The 18,122-nt window shown below is 45.4% G+C and overlaps 1 protein-coding gene across 1 annotated transcript in view; it reads left to right on the plus strand.

Annotated features, from left to right (window-relative positions):
* LOC133090081 (proton-coupled amino acid transporter 1) overlaps positions 1 to 17,335 on the plus strand; it is a 53,117-nt gene extending 35,782 nt beyond the window's left edge. The window contains exons 10-11 of the mRNA XM_061188354.1: positions 6,536 to 6,705; positions 16,342 to 17,335. Coding sequence (XP_061044337.1) covers positions 6,536 to 6,705; positions 16,342 to 16,613 — 442 coding nt within the window. The 3' untranslated portion in view covers positions 16,614 to 17,335. The remainder of the gene's footprint in view (positions 1 to 6,535; positions 6,706 to 16,341) is intronic.
* The last annotated feature ends 787 nt before the right edge of the window (positions 17,336 to 18,122 follow it).

The raw sequence follows: 18,122 nt of genomic DNA on the forward strand, positions 1-18,122 counted from the left end.
CTATGTTTTCCTCTAAGAGTTTTATAGTGTCTGGCCTTACATTTAGGTCTTTAATCCATTTTGAGTTTATTTTTGTGTATGGTGTTAGGGAGTGTTCTAATTTCATACTTTCACATGTACCTGTCCAGTTTTCCCAGCACCACTTATTGAAGAGGCTGTCTTTTCTCCACTGTATATGCTTGCCTCCTTTATCAAAGATAAGGTGACCGTATGTGTGTGGGTTTATCTCTGGGCTTTCTATCCTGCTCCATTGATCTATATTTCTGTTTTTGTGCCAGTACCATACTGTCTTGATTACTGTAGCTTTGTAGTATAGTCTGAAGTCAGGGAGCCTGATTCCTCCAGCTCCGTTTTTCTTTCTCAAAGTTGCTTTGGCTATTCGGGGTCTTTTGTGTTTCCATACAAATTGTGAAATTTTTTGTTCTAGTTCTGTGAAAAATGCCAGTGGTAGTTTGATAGGGATTGCATTGAATAATCTGTAGATTGCTTTGGGTAGTAGAGTCATTTTCACAATGTTGATTCTTCCAATCCAAGAACATGGTATATCTCTCCATCTCTTTGTATCATCTTTAATTTCTTTCATCAGTGTCTTATAATTTTCTGCATACAGGTCTTTTGTCTCCTTAGGTAGGTTTATTCCTAGATATTTTATTCTTTTTGTTGCAATGGTAAATGGGAGTGTTTTCTTAATTTCACTTCCAGATTTTTCATCATTAGTGTATAGGAATGCTAGAGATTTCTGTGCATTAATTTTGTATCCTGCTACTTTACCAAATTAATTGATTAGCTCTAGTAGTTTTCTGGTAGCATCTTTAGGATTCTCTATGTATAGTATCATGTCATCTGCAAACAGTGACAGCTTTACTTCTTCTTTTCTGATTTGGGTTCCTTTTATTTCTTTTTCTTCTCTGATTGCTGTGGCTAAAACTTCCAAAAATATGTTGAATAATAGTGGTGAGAGTGGGCAACCTTGTCTTGTTCCTGATCTTAGTGGAAATGGTTTCAGTTTTTCACCATTGAGGACGATGTTGGCTGTGGGTTTGTCATATATGGCCTTTATTATGTTGAGGAAAGTTCCCTCTATGCCTACTTTCTGCAGGGTTTTTATCATAAATGGGTGTTGAATTTTGTCGAAAGCTTTCTCTGCATCTATTGAGATGATCATATGGTTTTTCTCCTTCAATTTGTTAATATGGTGTATCACATTGATTGATTTGCGTATATTGAAGAATCCTTGCGTTCCTGGGATAAACCCCACTTGATCATGGTGTATGATCCTTTTAATGTGCTGTTGGATTCTGTTTGCTAGTATTTTGTTGAGGATTTTTGCATCTATGTTCATCAGTGATATTGGCCTGTAGTTTTCTTTCTTTGTGACATCTTTGTCTGGTTTTGGTATCAGGGTGATGGTGGCCTCGTAGAATGAGTTTGGGAGTGTTCCTCCCTCTGCTATATTTTGGAAGAGTTTTAGAAGGATAGGTGTTAGCTCTTCTCTAAATGTTTGATAGAATTCGCCTGTGAAGCCATCTGGTCCTGGGCTTTTGTTTGCTGGAAGATTTTTAATCACAGTTTCAATTTCAGTGCTTGTGATTGGTCTGTTCATATTTTCTATTTCTTCTTGGTTCAGTCTCGGAAGGTTGTGCTTTTCTAAGAATTTGTCCATTTCTTCCAGGTTGTCCATTTTATTGGCATAGAGTTGCTTGTAGTAATCTCTCATGATCCTTTGTATTTCTGCAGTGTCAGTTGTTACTTCTCCTTTTTCATTTCTAATTCTATTGATTTGGGTCTTCTCCCTTTTTTTCTTGATGAGTCTGGCTAATGGTTTATCAATTTTGTTTATCTTCTCAAAGAACCAGCTTTTAGTTTTATTGATCTTTGCTATTGTTTCCTTCATTTCTTTTTCATTTATTTCTGATCTGATCTTTATGATTTCCTTCCTTCTGCTAACTTTGGGGGTTTTTTGTTCTTCTTTCTCTAATTGCTTTAGGTGTAAGATTAGGTTGTTTATTTGAGATGTTTCTTGTTTCTTAAGGTAGGATTGTATTGCTATAAACTTCCCTTTTAGAACTGCTTTTGCTGCGTCCCATAGGTTTCGGGTCGTCGTGTTTTCATTGTCATTTGTTTCTAGGTATTTTTTGATTTCCTCTTTGATTTCTTCAGTGATCTCTTGGTTATTAAGTAGTGTATTGTTTAGCCTCCATGTGCTTGTAAGTTTTCAGATTTTTTCCTGTAATTGATATCTAGTCTCATAGCGTTGTGGTCGGAAAAGATACTTGATACAATTTCAATTTTCTTAAATTTACCAAGGCTTGATTTGTGACCCAAGATATGATCTATCCTGGAGAATGTTCCATGAGCACTTGAGAAGAATGTGTATTCTGTTGTTTTTGGATGGAATGTCCTATAAATATCAATTAAGTCCATCTTGTTTAATGTATCATTTAAAGCTTGTGTTTCCAAATATTTTCATTTTGGATGATCTGTCCATTGGTGAAAGTGGGGTGTTAAAGTCCCCTACTATGATTGTGTTACTGTCAATTTCCCCTTTTATGGCTGTTAGTATTTGCCTTATGTATTGAGGTGCTCCTATGTTGGGTGCATAAATACTTACAATTGTTATATCTTCTTCTTGGATCTATCCCTTGATCATGATGTAGTGTCCTTGGTCTCTTGTAATAGTCTTTGTTTTAAAGTCTATTTTGTCTGATATGAGAATTGCTACTCCAGCTTTCTTTTGATTTCTATTTGCATGGAATATCTTTTTCCATCCCCTCACTTTCAGTCTGTATGTGTCCCTAGGTCTGAAGTGGGTCTCTTGTAGACAGCATATATACGGGTCTTGTTTTTGTATCCATTCAGCCAGTCTATGTCTTTTGGTTGGAGCATTTAATCCATTTACATCTGAGGTAATTATCGATATGTATGTCCCTATTCCCATTTTCTTAATTGTTTTGGGTTTGTTACTGTTGGTCTTTTCCTTCTCTTGTGTTTTCCTGCCTAGAGAAGTTCCTTTAGCATTTGTTGTAAAGCTGGTTTGGTGGTGCTGAATTCTCTTAGCTTTTGCTTGTCTGTAAAGGTTGTAATTTCTCCATCAAATCTGAATGAGTTCCTTGCTGGGTAGAGTAATCTTGGTTGTAGGTTTTTCTCCTTCATCACTTTAAATATGTCCTGCCACTCCCTTCTGGCTTGCAGAGTTTCTGCTGAAAGATCAGCTGTTAACCTTAAGGGGATTCCCTTGTGTGTTATTTGTTGTTTTTCCCTTGCTGCTTTTAATATTTGTTCTTTGTATTTAATTTTTGATAGTTCGATTAATATGTGTCTTGGCGTGTTTCTCCATGGATTTATCCTGTATGGGACTCTCTGTGCTCCCTGGACTTGATTAACTATTTGCTTTCCCATATTAGGGAAGTTTTCAACTATAATCTCTTCAAATATTTTCTCAGTCCCTTTCTTTTTCTCTTCTTCTTCTGGGACCCGTATAATTTGAATGTTGGTGCGTTTAATGTTGTCCCAGAGGTCTCTGAGACTGTCCTCAGTTCTTTTCATTCTTTTTTCTTTATTCTGCTCTGCAGTAGTTATTTCCACTATTTTATCTTCCAGGTCACTTATCCGTTCTTCTGCCTCAGTTATTCTGCTATTGATCCCTTCTAGAGAATTTTTAATTTCATTTATTGTTTTGTTCATCATTGTTTGTTTGCTCTTTAGTTCTTCTAGGTCCTTCTTAAACGTTTCTTGTATTTATTCTATTTCCAAGATTTTGGATCATCTTTACTATCATTATTCTGAATTCTTTTTCAGGTAGACTACCTATTTCCTCTTCATTTGTTAGGTCTGGTGGGTTTTTACCTTGCTCCTTCATCTGCTGTGTGTTTTTCTGTCTTCTCATTTTGCTTAACTTACTGTGTTTGGGGTCTCCTTTTTGCAGGCTGCAGGTTCGTAGTTCCTGTTGTTTTTGGTGTCTGTCCCCAGTGGCTAAGGTTGGTTCAGTGGGTTGTGTAGGCTTCCTGGTGGAGGGGACCGGTGCCTGTGTTCTGGTGGATGAGGCTGGATCTTGTCTTTCTGGTGGGCAGGTCCATGTCTGGTGGTGTGTTTTGGGGTGTCTGTGGCCTTATTATGATTTTAGGCAGCCTCTCTGCTAATGGATGGGGTTGTGTTCCTGTCTTGCTAGTTGTTTGGCATAGGGTGTCCAGCACTGTAGCTTGCTGGTTGTTGAGTGAAGCTGGGTCTTGGCGTTGAGATGGAGATCTCTGGGAGATTTTTGCCATTTGATATTACGTGGAACTGGGAGGTCTCTTGTGGACCAACGTCCTGAAGTTGGCTCTCCCACTTCAGAGGCACAGCCCTGACGCCTGGCTGGTGCACCAAGAGCCTTTCATCCACACGACTCAGAATAAAAGGGAGAAAAAATAGAAAGAAAGAAAGAAAGAAGGTAAAATAAAATAAAATAAAGTAAAATAAAATAAAGTTATTAAAATAAAAAATAATTATTAAGAAAAAAATTTTAAAAAGTAAAATAAAAAAACAAAAAAACGGTCGGACAGAACCCTAGAACACATGGTAAAAGCAAAGCTATACAGACAAAATCACACACAGAAGCATACACATACACACTCACAAAAAGATAAAAAGGGAAAAAAATATATATCTTTGCTCCCAAAGTCCACCTCCTCAATTTGGGATGATTCGTTGTCTGTTCAGGTATTCCACAGATGCAGGGTACATCAAGTTGACTGTGGAGATTTAATCCGTTGCTCCTGAGGCTGCTCGGAGAAATTTCCCTTTCTCTTCTTTGTTTGCACAGCTCCCGGGGTTCAGCTTTGGATTTGGACCCACCTCTGCATGTAGGTCGCCTGAGGGCGTCTGTTCTTCGCTCAGACAGGACGGGGTTAAAGGAGCAGCTGATCTGGGGGCTCTGGCTCACTCAGGCTGGGGGGAGGGAGGGGTACGGATGTGGGGCGAGCCTGCGGCAGCAGCGTCCAGCATGACGTTGCACCCGCCTGAGGCGCGCCGTGTGTTCTCCCGGGGAAGTTGTCCCTGGATCACGGGACCCTGTCAGTGGTGGGCTGCACAGGCTCCTGGGAGGGGAGGTGTGGAGAGTGACCTGTGCTTGCACACAGGCTTCTTGGTGGCGGCAGCAGCAGCCTTAGCGTCTCATGCCTGTCTCTGGGGTCTGCGCTGATAGCCACGGCTCGTGCCCGTCTCTGGAGCTTCTTTAAGCAGCGCTCTTAATCCCCTCTCTTCGTGCACCAGGAAACAAAGAGGGAAGAAAAAGTTTGTTGCCTCTTCGGCAGCTCCAGACTTTTTCTCGGGCTCCCTCCCGGCTAGCTGTGGCGCGCTAGCCCCTTCAGGCTGTGTTCACGCTGCCAACCCCAGTCCTCTCCCTGGGATCTGACCGAAGCCCGAGCCTCAGCTCCCAACCCCCGCCCGCCCCGGCGGGTGAGCAGACAATCCTCTCGGGCTGGTGAGTGCTGGTTGGCACCGATCCTCTGTGTGGGAATCTCTCCACTTTGCCCTCCGCACCCCTGTTGCTGCGCTCTCCTCCACGGCTCCGAAGCTCCCCCACTCCGCCACCCCGCTGTCTCCGCCTGCAAAGGGGCTTCCTAGTGTATGGAAACCTTTCCTCCTCCACAGCTCCCTCCCAGAGTTGCAGGTCCTGTCCCTATTCTTTTGTCTCTGTTTTTTCTTTTTTCTTTTGTCCTACCCAGGTACGTGGGGAGTTTCTTGCCTTTTGGGAGGTCTGAGGTCTTCTGCCAGCGTTCAGTAGGTGTTCTATAGGAGCTGTTCCACATGTAGATGTATTTCTGATGCATTTGTGGAGAGGAAGATGATCTCCGCGTCTTACTCTTCCGCCATCTTCAAGCTCCTCCACATTGTATTTTTAATTGTTTTTATTTTTGAAAGGATATATGCCTGTGGAAAAGACTCCAAATGTTCAAAGGGCATACAGAAAATGTTAAGTTTCCACTTGCCTCTCCAGGACCCCAGTTTTACAATTTTCCATTTCAGAGACAACCGTATTACCAGTTTCTTATGTTTCCTCCTGAAGATGTTTGGTGTATGTAAGAATGTCACATGTATGTGTGTGTGAAGGGGAGTGTTTTTCCCTCTTTTTCCTTTTTTAGACAGTTGGTACCATACTGTCGACACTGTTCTGCTTCATGCTTTTTTCACTTCATCGTATATTGTGGAGCTCGTACCATATCAGCACCTGGAGTTCTGTCTCCTACTTTTTAACAGTTATATGGGGGTGTCATGATCTATTTAACCAGTTCCCCACTGATTAACATTTAAACTCTTTTCAGTCTTTCAGACTTAAATAATGCTGCAGCGACATATTTTTTATGTAAGTTTATGTGCGCATGTGCAAGTATATCTACAAGATAAATCCCTAGACCTGAAATTGCTTGTCCAAAGGACACGTGCGCTTGTAACTTGGATAGATATGGCCAAATCACCTTGGGACTGTTTTGCACTCTCATTGCTGGTGTATGAGCGTGCAGAACCGGCTCTGAATGTGTCTCGGCTCTCTCTGCAGGCTGTACCAGTCAGTTAAGCTGCTCTATTCCATCGGCATCTTCTTCACCTACGCCCTCCAGTTCTACGTCCCGGCCGAGATCATCATCCCCTTCTTCGTGGCCCGTGCGCCTGAGCATTGGGAGCTGGTGGTAGACCTATCCGTGCGCACCATGCTGGTCTGCCTGACATGTGAGTAGAGGACAAGATCATTGCCTTGTCTGTTTTCTTCCAGAGGGCACCGAGTCCCCAGGGCTTTCATGAGAGAGAACTTGTATCATAGTGAAATGGCCAGTGCTGTGTGAGCAGAGAACGTGGGGTGCAGTCTCAGCTTCAGAGTTGAGGCACGTCCATGAAGGGAGTGAATTGATTATAGATGTGCTCTAAAGGACACGGGAATGGAAATGGTGCTTTATTTATAGATATGGCCTAAAATGCAATGGCGATGGTCATAATTCATGGTAAACATGCGCAATTACTATTCCGTATGAAATATGGCAAAAGTTTAAAAGAGAGCCATTTAACCCATATGCATAATGAGTACTATAGGTTACTTTGATAGCAGGTGTATGTTTGTTTGTTTTTTCAAATAATCGTGTTTCCAATGTGACAGTCTATTCCTTGGATTTCATTTTGAGACTGCTTGATACTATTCTAGACACTTTTGGATGTTGGTCTTACTAAAATATGTTTCTTAGAAAATTTCTGTTGATTAACCTAAGTGTTTGACTTATCACTTTGTGTTTTATTCCTCTTCCCTGACCACACACCCAGGAGCGTGAGTTGAGAGATGAGATATCACCCTATTTGCTCTTGGTTAAAACTGGTATAAGTTCAAAACTAAAAATAAATTCTTTTTTTTTTTTTTTTGAAGATTCTGTGAATTGATAGAATAGAGAATTGTTGAATAAATTGGTCTGTAATATCTAATTTAAATTTCTAGGCGATTTGCAGTTTCTTTCCAAATTGAATGCTTGAATCATAGATTTCTCTTTTTGGCTGTGTTTAAGTTTTTGGTTTTTTTTTTCCCTTCATTTTATTCTTTTGGAAAAGAAACGTCTTTCCTTATTATATTGAGACTTCCCTGGGACTTTCTTTAAATTATCCAGTCCAAGCCTCTGTCTTTGGAGTAAAGATAGGTCTATGTGATTTTTTAATTAGACCAGAATGGAATGTTTTAGGGATGAATGATGTGAAAGTTGTCTAGCATGTGCTCAGAGTATAGAAAGTCAGAAATGACTTTATTGGTTAACTGTTAGGAAGAGGAGGACAGGGAAGAGGCTGTCCATCCTTACCCAAGCAAACGTGGGGATCAGACTAGTGCCCATCCTGGAATGGACCTCCTCAAGCCACCTGCAGTTGTCTTCCTGATATTACTTCTAGGACAGTGGGTGGAAGTTCAACATCCTGGATCTGCGTGGAAAAAACTCACTGGAGCTGAGGAACTAAAGACTGTCCCTTGACCGTAATCTTGGGCAGCTCTCCTGCTGAAGATTTCTTATAGGGTGGACCTGGGTAGGACCGTGGGTACCTTGGATTCCCCAGCCCCAGAGAGCTGATGGCAACCAAGAATCTGACTTCTTGTAGCCTTTATTTGACAGCCCTTCCGGCTCTCTGCTAGACCAGCCTAGAGAAACAACCGACTGCCTGCAGGCCACTGCTGCCCCAAAGCAACTGAAAGGAAGGAATGTGATATAGCTTGCTTTTCCAGTAAATTGCCTTAATGTGTGATAAGATAGGATGCTTGGACTCTTCTAGATTTTACTCCTGTCTCCTGCTGGCAACTCTGGAGGCTTTGATCAAATATGTATGTTTCCTCTGTGGATGGATTAGCTCTGAGTGTTGAGGAGACAGCTTCCATGTGAAAAGTGTTCATAATGTCAACTCTCAGGGCCCTGATTCTTGAATCCAAGGGGCGTTGGAAGAAAGGTTAGGGATAGCTCAAATAATGAGCTTTGTTTCAGAGTGGTTCCTCTAGAGAAGGTAGGTCTGTCTGGGTACAATGTGCTGTCCCTGCCGGAAGAGCTGGGGCACTGAGCTGGCCCTGACTCCTCTCACCGCCCCATTTTCTTCTCAAGCCTGGCTTAGCCTCCGCTACCATATGTCGCGCTTCCTGCCAGGTTCCTCTCCGCTGCGCCCCGCAGGAACCAGCAGTCTCTGATTCACAGACCTCATACTATCCTTAGATGCCTCTTGGTTTTCGCTTTGCTTTTCCTGGCACTGTCTGTGGGTCTCACCTCCCTTCTACAGCGTGACTCTCAAATGACATGAGCCGCTTTTGATCTTCAAGCGCATTGGGTTGTTTTTCCCTTCTCCTGTGGTCTCTTGTGACTTAGCCTTACATTGTCATCCTATTAAAGGGTGCAACCCCTTCATCTCCCAGCCCTAGGCTTCTCTTGCTTTCCCTGGAGACTGTGAAGTAATTGTGGGATTCAGGGGAGGCATTTTACTGTAGCACCAACTTAATGCATTTATCTGAGTTCATTTATTTTTGTTTCTCTGTACCTTCAGATCCTTTTGCAGAAGGTTAATTGGTATATGATTTTAGATCTTTGATATAACTGATTGTTTTCAATTATACCTATAAATTTTAATGGCCGCTCATTTTATTGCTATTTTGGGTATTTTCTTGTCATTTTCTCAACTTTCTCTCCTCTTCCTCACCCTCGTCCCCAAGGGAAGCAGGAGCATTTGGTCCAGCCTCATTTTTTTTTCCACTTGGAATTCAACCTTCTCACCACTCCTCCCCATCCACCAAAGATGGCTGTGTCTACTTTTTTTAAAAAATAAATTTATTTATTTATTTAATTTTGGCTGCGTTGGGTCTTCATTGCTGCACGCGGGCTTTCTCTAGTTGTGGTGAGCAGGGGCTACTCTTTGTTGCGGTGCACGGGCTTCTCATTGATGTGGCTTCTCTTGTTGCAGAGCTCGGGCTCTAGGTGCGTGGGCTTCAGTAGTTGTGGCGCACGGGCTCAGTAGTTGTGGCTCATGGGCTCTAGAGCGCAGGTTCAGTAGTTGTGGCACACGGGCTTAGTTACTCTGCGGCATATGGGATCTTCCCGTACCAGGGATTGAACCCGTGTTCCCTGCGTTGGCAGGCGGATTCTTAACCACTGTGCCACCAGGGAAGCCCTGTGTCTACTTTTTGATGCTTAATTTCACACTGTTGGAGAGGAGAGAAAATAACACACGTCAGAGACTGGTGCTCATTTTCTTATGATTTCATGTGGGACAGTAGTTACTTCCAGCCTGTATGTTTGGACATGCAGGCTTAGCAGGCCACCCTATGTCCAGACCTTGTGTAGAACAAGATGCTGGAAGAGGCTGGCTCCACCTGAGGGCAGCCGGGGCTGTACGAAGAGTAGTTTCTTTGGATTCCTTGAGGCCCTAACCTGTCCTTCAGTGGGTCGAGTAGTTTCTTTGGCTTCCTTGAGGCCCTAAACTGTCCTTCAGTGGGTCGAACTGATTCTCTGTGGCATTTGCCACTTGAAACATTTTATTTCAGTTAGGTATGAGAATGTCACAAACCTGTTATTGAAGATGGAATAACAACAAAACCATCTCAATTAAGAAGCCTGTTTAGACTAGAATGTAAAACATTCCAAGCAGCCAGACCCTTTAGAGCATGAAGCTTCCAGGTCCAAACAAAGCGGTTTTTGAATGCCTTTTGGCCTTTCACACGTCTCGGTCTTGCAACTATAAAGAAAAAGGGCAGCAGCATGAATAGCTGTACACCGTGCCCCCTGTCCCCACCGCGGGGACGGTCGCAAGGCTTCACCTTCTTCATCTGTAAGATATGAAGGGTATCTGATCACCTCATGTCTAAAATTCTGTGATGCTGCACAACTACTTTGAGCCTGATTTTAAATTTCTACCAAAGTATTGCTCGAAAAAAGAAAGTTAATGTAAAAACACCTGAAGACTGTCTAGATCTGGAGTAAGTAAAAATGAAATTCCCAATATCCCAGTGACTTAAAATAAATTTTTTTGCATTTTATCTTCTGTGTTAATCCTCATGGGCGCTTTTTTTTTCTTCTTTTTTAAAATTTTATTTATTTTTGGCTGCGTTGGGTCTTCGTTACCGTGTGCGGGCTTTCTCCATTTGCAGCGAGCGGGAGCTACTCTTCGTTGCTGTGTGCAGGCTTCTCATTGCAGTAGCTTCTCTTGTTGTGGAGCACGGGCTCTGGGCGCGCGGGCTTCAGTAGTTGCAGCACGTGGGCTCAGTAGTTGTGGCTCGCAGGCTCTAGAGCAAAGGCTCAGTAGTTGCGGCACACGGGCTTAGTTGCTCCGTGGCATGTGGGATCTTCCTGGACCAGGGCTCGAACCCGTGTCCCCTGCATTGGCAGGCGGATTCTTAACCACTGCGCCACTAGGGAAGTCCCTCATGGGCGCTTTTTACAAATAGTTGCAATCCTAGCGTACATATAACTTTGCCTTTTGCATTTTGTTTAAAATTCCGTCATGAATATACATAGCCTTCATAGATATTTTTATGACCGCATGGTATTCCATTTTATTGATGAATTGTATTTACTAAACTATTCCTTTAATGTTGGACATTTAAGTTGTTTCCCGTGCTTTTGTATTATTTTTAAAATTTATACTCCCACTAAGTGAAATTGTATATCCTGTCCAAGACTGCTATTAATTTTAAAGGCAGATTTCTAGCAATTTAAGGGTCACACAGGTGGGCCTCACCAGCATTGATCATAATAAATAGCAGTAAGCACTTCTGGACACGGGAGCTGTAAGTGTCCAAGGGATTTCTGTCAGTGCGTGTTTGTCTCTAAAGTGCTTTCTCTCCTCTTGTGCATAAGTCAGCTCTTTCTGCTGCTGGTCTACAACCACAGGCTCCAGAATCCCAATCAGTTCCTTCTCTGAACATGCCCATTGGCCTCCTGCTGCTTCAGCAGTTAAAGTCACATTTTCAGTGTTTCTTAACCCAAAGGGAAGATGTTTTGTAATACCATTGGAGCCCTCTTCACTAATCATGTGGTCTGGTTGTCCTCAGGGCCCCCTTTCTGTTCATGCCACAGCTAGGCTAATACAGAGGTCTGGCAACTGCCAGTTGGGAGTTTGTGGTCTTCCTCTTTGCATGGGGTGCTGTTTTCGTGGGGGAGTAGGGATAGGGTATTCCCAGTTGGCTGCTTCCCGAGATCTCTGCCTTCTTGGGTTTCTTTCTAGAGGGCTTTATTTTAACTCGTGGAGTAAAGACATTTAGTGCTAGAAGAGGTTTTAGTTGCTCCTGTATCTTTCCCAAGTACTGATTCCCACCTCTGGAATTAGTGAAAACTAGTTTGCCACATTTTGCCTTGTGGTAAACAGATGTCTTGGCTAGTGAGCCCTCAGTCTGGGTCCCTTTCTCTTCCTCTTCCCCCAGTGTATTAGCGGGAGGCTCACTCTTCCTGCCTTCTCCCCCCATTATCTTTCTCCAGTGCCAGGCTGTATTTTGGTTCAGCTGAATATCCAGGCCAGCTAGGACGGGAAGACAGTGCTCCGTTTGCAACCCTGTGGTCCTGGCTTTAAAAGAAATGTTTTGCCCTTTTTAAAATATTTCTATTAAGGATATTTTTGCTAAACATACTTATCTTGTATATCTGTTGAAGTAAAAACAAGAACAAGTGTTTAGATTGCTTTTTAAAGTCGTGATGAAATGGAACATCTCCATCCAATCTGAGAAAAGATTCTGATCTCACAAGCTTCTGTTTCTGTTTTCACTTAATTCTTATCAGAGTGGAGCACGAGTGACTTCACTTAACTCGTATCATGAAGCACCCATCTGTCCTCCAGGCTAATATGAGAGAGGGAAGGGAGAGGACAGACTGTCAGAGCTGGGAGGGCTGGGCAGGTCCTCTGACTTATCTCCTCCAGGGGCTCATTGTCTCTGATAAAATCCTCCCTTCCCTTGAGTGGGCTGGAGCATCCTGGGGACCAGGAGGAATAACTCACACTCCCTTTAACAGTACAAAAGCAGGCAGGCTAGAAGCTACGTTTTCGGCCCAACCATGTGTTCTTAGAGCGGAATCCCATCTCTCCGCTGTGCCACTCTGGAGCAGCACACGTTGCTTCCCAGTTGACAGTGAGTTGAGGGACATATCCCAGAACACATTCCTACGTGACTAAATCTGCATTGCACAGTTCCTTAAAATTTCAGAGTCGAGTGTGACTTGAGTGATCATCCAATGTTAATACAATCACCATGCTTCATGGGTAAATGAACTGAGGCTCAGAATGGGAACTGATTTCCCCCCAGGTCACACACAGCCTACTACTGAGCAGGGACGGGTGATGCCATTAGCTAACATGTGTGAAGCACTTGTTATGTGTGTAGTACTCTAAGTTCTTTACGTGAATGATCTCATTTGACCATCCCTTTTTAGCAGTACGGGAGATGAGTCTTAAACAGGTTAAGTAACTGGCTGGTCAGTGGTGGACTGGAGCCTAGGTTCTGAGTCCAGACCCTTAATCACACTCCTATACCAGCCCTCTCCCAGGCTTAGGTCTGATGGCTGCCTCAGCTGTTTCCACCCCACTGCTCACCCAAACTGGAACATCTGGAGCCACCACTGTGTGGTTAAACATTAGGCAGAGAGAGACCCAGACCCCAGAGAGGGCAAGTGTCTTATTCCAGGTCACACAGCAGATCAACATTTGTTGAGCGTCAGGTTATCCATGATGAGAATGCCATTTTGCCATCAGCCTACAGACACTTCACTTCCAACTTTCCTCCATATTCAACCCTGAAGGTTTGAGGGACATCACCAACTCTATTTAGAAATAACTAAAGGCTGAAACAGACTATTTTTAACTTGCAGAGCAAGTTGAAAGCTTATCCTTTTTTTAGACTTTCTGAAGGCTTCAGAACAGTGAGGGTATTCATGGATAATTGCCATGATGGTTGAATATAGAAGAAGGAAAGAGGAAGGGATTGCCCCAGGGCTATAAAACCCTGGGCGGCAGAGGCAGATCTGAGGCTCATTTTCCTTGTACCCCCTTTTGTTATCCAGGCTTCAAAATCCTTGTCTGGTGTCCTCTACAAAGCAGAGAGAGGTCAGGGCTGACCTGTACCGGATTCTCTACCACATGATTGTGGTGCATCCCTGGGAAAGCTAACCTGATATCAGACTCCCCCAGTTCTCCACAGACAGGATCTTTCTGCCGATCAGCCAGATCCCCTGTTCTCCCTCCTGCTGCATGTATCATTCTGTATTTTCTTTTTTGGCTGCGTTGGGTCTTCGTTGCTGTGCACGGGCTTTCTCTAGTTGCAGTGAGCGGGGGCTACTCTTCATTGCGGTGTGCGGGCTTCTCACTGCGGTGGCTTCTCTTGTTGCGGAGCACAGGCTCTAGGCGCATGGGCTTCAGTAGTTGCAGCACACAGGCTCAGTGGTTGTGACACACGGGCCCTAGAGCGCGTGGGCTTCAGTAGTTGTGGTGCTTGGGCTCAGTAGTTGTGGCTCGTGGGCTCTAGAGCGCAGGCTCAGTAGTCGTGGCACATGGGCTTAGTTGCTCTGCGGCATGTGGGATCTTCCGGGACCAGGACTCGAACCCATGTCCCCTGCATTGGCAGGCGGATTCTTAACCACTGCGCCACCAGGGAAGTCCCATTCTGTATTTTCTTGATCATCAGGTCTATGATGTGACTGTAGCAGGGGCTTGAGGTCCTGGACTCTAGTCCCAGCTGTGTCACTTTCTATCATTTAAATTCTTCTGACCTTTCCTTCCACAGGGACCATAATAATGTTGTGGAGTTCCGTACCCGTGGAGCAGAGGGAAGTTCAGCTCAGTGAGTGGATGCTCCCCAGTGCTGTCTACTAGACACACTAGACGGTCTATGTGCTGGGAGTGTTCTAGGTGTGCTGTCCAGGACAGTAGCCACTAGGCACAGGTGGCAGTTGAGTCCTTGCAATGTGGCCAGTGTGATTGGGGAACTGAATTCATTTAGATTTAGATAGCTAGTGACTGCGGCGTTATCGGACAGCACAGCTGCAGAGTGAGTGTAAGACAGGTGATGTGACCCTGCTTCTCCCCTGCTAAATCTCGGCTCCCAGCATGCCTCTCCCTTTACCGCATGGAGTGGTATTCCAGTTTAAAAGTAGGTGTTTCTCATAAAGCCTGGCCTCTAAATGCAGCCCACTGCTTTCGTCTGCTGCTCAGCCAAAGAAGCAGCGATCGATTCAGACAGTCCATCTGGAGGGTAAAAAGGCTGTATTGGACTCTGGCCAATACAAGACGTTCTGGCCTCTCACCACTGTGGTGCCTTCCTCAGAGCAATTTAACTACATTTCTACTTTATGAAATGAAGTTAGAACTGAAACCCCCGTGTCTAGTGTGAGTCTCTCATAGGGATCAGTGAGGTTACAGATGTGCCCTGGATCGCTGTCTCAATGCCCAGGACCTCCGGCTGGAGCCCCGCAGTGGGGAAGACAATCCATCAAAATACATTCGATGACTAACGAGTTAACAATGCACTTTCCATAAGCAACAAGATATATACCAGTGATGAATAATATTAACTGTATTATGTGCCTGTTGTACACCAGGACTCTAGTTAAGTGCCTGTGTAATCTCCTTTGATCATCGCAACATCTCTGTGATGTAAGAGCTTTTTGTATCCCTGTTTTGCCAACAAGAAAACTGGAAAATAGAAAGGAGCCATGTGTCACTCAAGGCAGAGCCAGGGTTCACACACAAGTGCCTGATTCCAGAGGCCATAATCCTCAATAAACCTGTGAAACATTGGCCTTCACCCCCGAGTGGAGAGCAGAGTTAGGTGGGAGCAGTGGGGTCAGTGGGTACTGGAATAAGTGTGGTCAGTGGAGCCTCCTCCCCTTGGTTTTAAACAGAGCCGTCTGGCCAGCTGGCTGGTGGTACAGGTGCTGGTGTGCTCTGGAAGCCGATGGCGTTTCCTCATGCAACCCCTACTCATCTTTTTAAAAAATATTTGTTTATTTATTTAATTTTGGCAGCACTGGGTCTTAGTTGCAGCACGCATGATCTTTAGTTGCGGCATGCGGACCTCTTAGCTGCAGCATCTGGACTCCTAAGTTGCGGCATGTGGGCTCTTAGTTGCGGCATGCAGGAACTAGTTCCCTGACCAGGGATCGAACCCGGGCCCCCTGCATTGGGAGCGTGGAGTCTTACCCACTGGACCACCAGGGAAGTCCCTCCCCATTCACCTTTATCATCAGTTGCACCTTCCTCGTGTACACCTGGGCTGAGTTTCAGGTGTGGGAGCCACTGGTTTGTCCTGGCACAGGGACGCAGTCCTCATGGGGGGCCTTGCTTCTGAGGTTGGCCTGCACACAGACCTGCTTCTCCTTTCCCTGTATGAAAACGCTCTGTGCAATGGGGCTGACATGGGATCGTTCCAGAAGAAGGAGGGTGTTCTCCCCACTTTGCTTCTTGTCATTCAAGTAGAGCGGTTTGTGTCGGAGGTACCCTCAGTGGTAAGAAGATGAGCAGTTGCTCAGAAAAGGTTCACCTCCTCTCCTGCTCTCCACTTGCTCTCCTTTGGTAGGACCGGGTGACCCTGGAATGTAATTTGGCTCCTTTTCCTCAGAAAGGTGGAAGTCAAGGACTGTGGCAGGCGAAGCTGGGAACTCTGGTTTCCAGTCCCAGTTCTGCCATCCTTGCTGTGAGACCCGGGTCATGCCATATCTCCGGGCATCAGTTTTCTCATCTGTGGAATGAGAGATTGGACTGGACGATGTCTCAGCTTCCTTGGAGCTCTCCATACTATGAGAAGAACACTTGCTAAATTTGCTGAACAGTGAGGCGGTCTCTCTCAGCTCTGGGCAGTCATCAACAGGCATGTCCTCTCTCCCACAGGCGTCTTGGCCATCCTCATCCCCCGCCTGGACCTGGTCATCTCCCTGGTGGGCTCCGTGAGCAGCAGTGCGCTGGCCCTCATCATCCCGCCCCTCCTGGAGATCGCCACCTACCACTCAGAGGGCATGAGCCCCGTCACCATCGTCAAGGACGCCCTGATCAGCCTCCTGGGCTTCGTGGGCTTTGTGGTGGGGACGTATGTGACCCTCTACGAGCTGATCCAGCCCAGCAGCACTCCCATCTTAGTCAACTCCACCAGTGCCTTTGTATAGTGGGCTGGGTGCGTTCCCTGCACCGGCCCACTCCGCCCTGTATGTTCCCCAGCACCTGGCCCCAGAGCCTCAGGTAGGGTCCGGGCTCTGGGGAAAGGCAAGGTTGCCATCCACGTACCCTTACCTGGCACCTGGGTTCCCTGAGCCAGGTAGGGATGAGGGCAAGGTAGAGGGTGGGCAGCAGATATGCAGGAGGTACCTCTAGGGGCAGTGCCATCTCTGTTCATTTGTACTTATTTTAACCCGGAACTTTTCAACTCTTTTCCCTGATCACGCCTCCTCCCTTACTGCCTGCCCTTCTCCTTCTGACCCACCTCATCCAAATTATTCCTGTTGCACAGCTCACTTTATTTAAAAATTTTAGTGTCTCTCACCTCATGTTTTCTCCTTGCCCGGGCCAGGCCTAGATGAAGTCAGTGGGAATGCCCTTCTTTATGCCCTTGCCGGGCCCATCTCTTATCTCTCTCCCAAATATTTTACCTCAATATTCTCCTACCTGTTCAAGTCTCCACCTCGTAGTGGAGCCTACCTAGTAGTTTAAAACCAGCTGCCCAAAGCTGGAGTTTTTAGCCTTCACTGTCTCTGGCGTTCTGTCATCCTCCGCGACACCTCCTCTTCTCCGGTTTCCTCGTGTGGGTCACGGTACTGTTATTATCTTAGTTGCTGGAACTCCTGGAAGGTATCAAGTGCTGCCAAAATTGAAAATATTTATATTTTATTTAAAATTAGCCTTTGTTTTTAGAGTCCGTCTCTGGATCTGGGACTATTGTGAATCGTTCCTTCTTCAGTAAACTCTTACTCAGCTTCGCCCGCTGAGAAGCAGCTTAGTGCAGGAGATGTCTGCTTAGACCCTCAGCACCCTTGGCCAAGGACCCCAGAGATTTTCATCAGGATCATCAGAGTGTGGACCTTTGTGGGGCACCATGGGCTTTGCCTCCCGTTGACCAGACAGATTTCCTGCTGAGAAGACATGTAGGACTCAGGAGATGTTTGCCGGTGCACAAGGCCGAGGGGAAGGATGGCCACATGGGGTGTGTTTCTCTCCATAGGAGCCTTAGAAAATGGCTGCTTTGTGCATTCAGGCCTGTTTCCCAGCCTCAGCCCCTGACAGACAAGCGGCACGGCAGCGTCCAGGAAGACACCCAGACTCTTGCCATGGACAAGAAGACGAGGCCAGTGTGCCCAGAGCGTGTGAAATTCAGTCCCTAGAGTTTGCAGCAGCTGGTCCGACACTACGAGTGGTGCTCAGTTGTTTACAATCCCCGGAGGATGAGGAGGATGGGCAGAAACAGTGCCCGCCCCAAGCTGCCTCCAGGACCTGGACTTCTAAAGGAACCACTTGGTTGGGACTTCAGTCTCCTGTGTTCTAAACACTAATCGTGCCCTTGTCCCTCCCCACCGCATGCCTCCCTCGGTATCAGAAAAGAAACAGCCTCAGGGCTGACTCACCTCAAGGTCGGCCTTCAGGTTTGGGAACAAACTGCCGAGAAGGCAGGGGAAGGTCCCTTG

This window comes from Eubalaena glacialis, chromosome 4, assembly GCF_028564815.1.
Source record: "Eubalaena glacialis isolate mEubGla1 chromosome 4, mEubGla1.1.hap2.+ XY, whole genome shotgun sequence".
NCBI lineage: Eukaryota > Metazoa > Chordata > Mammalia > Artiodactyla > Balaenidae > Eubalaena > Eubalaena glacialis.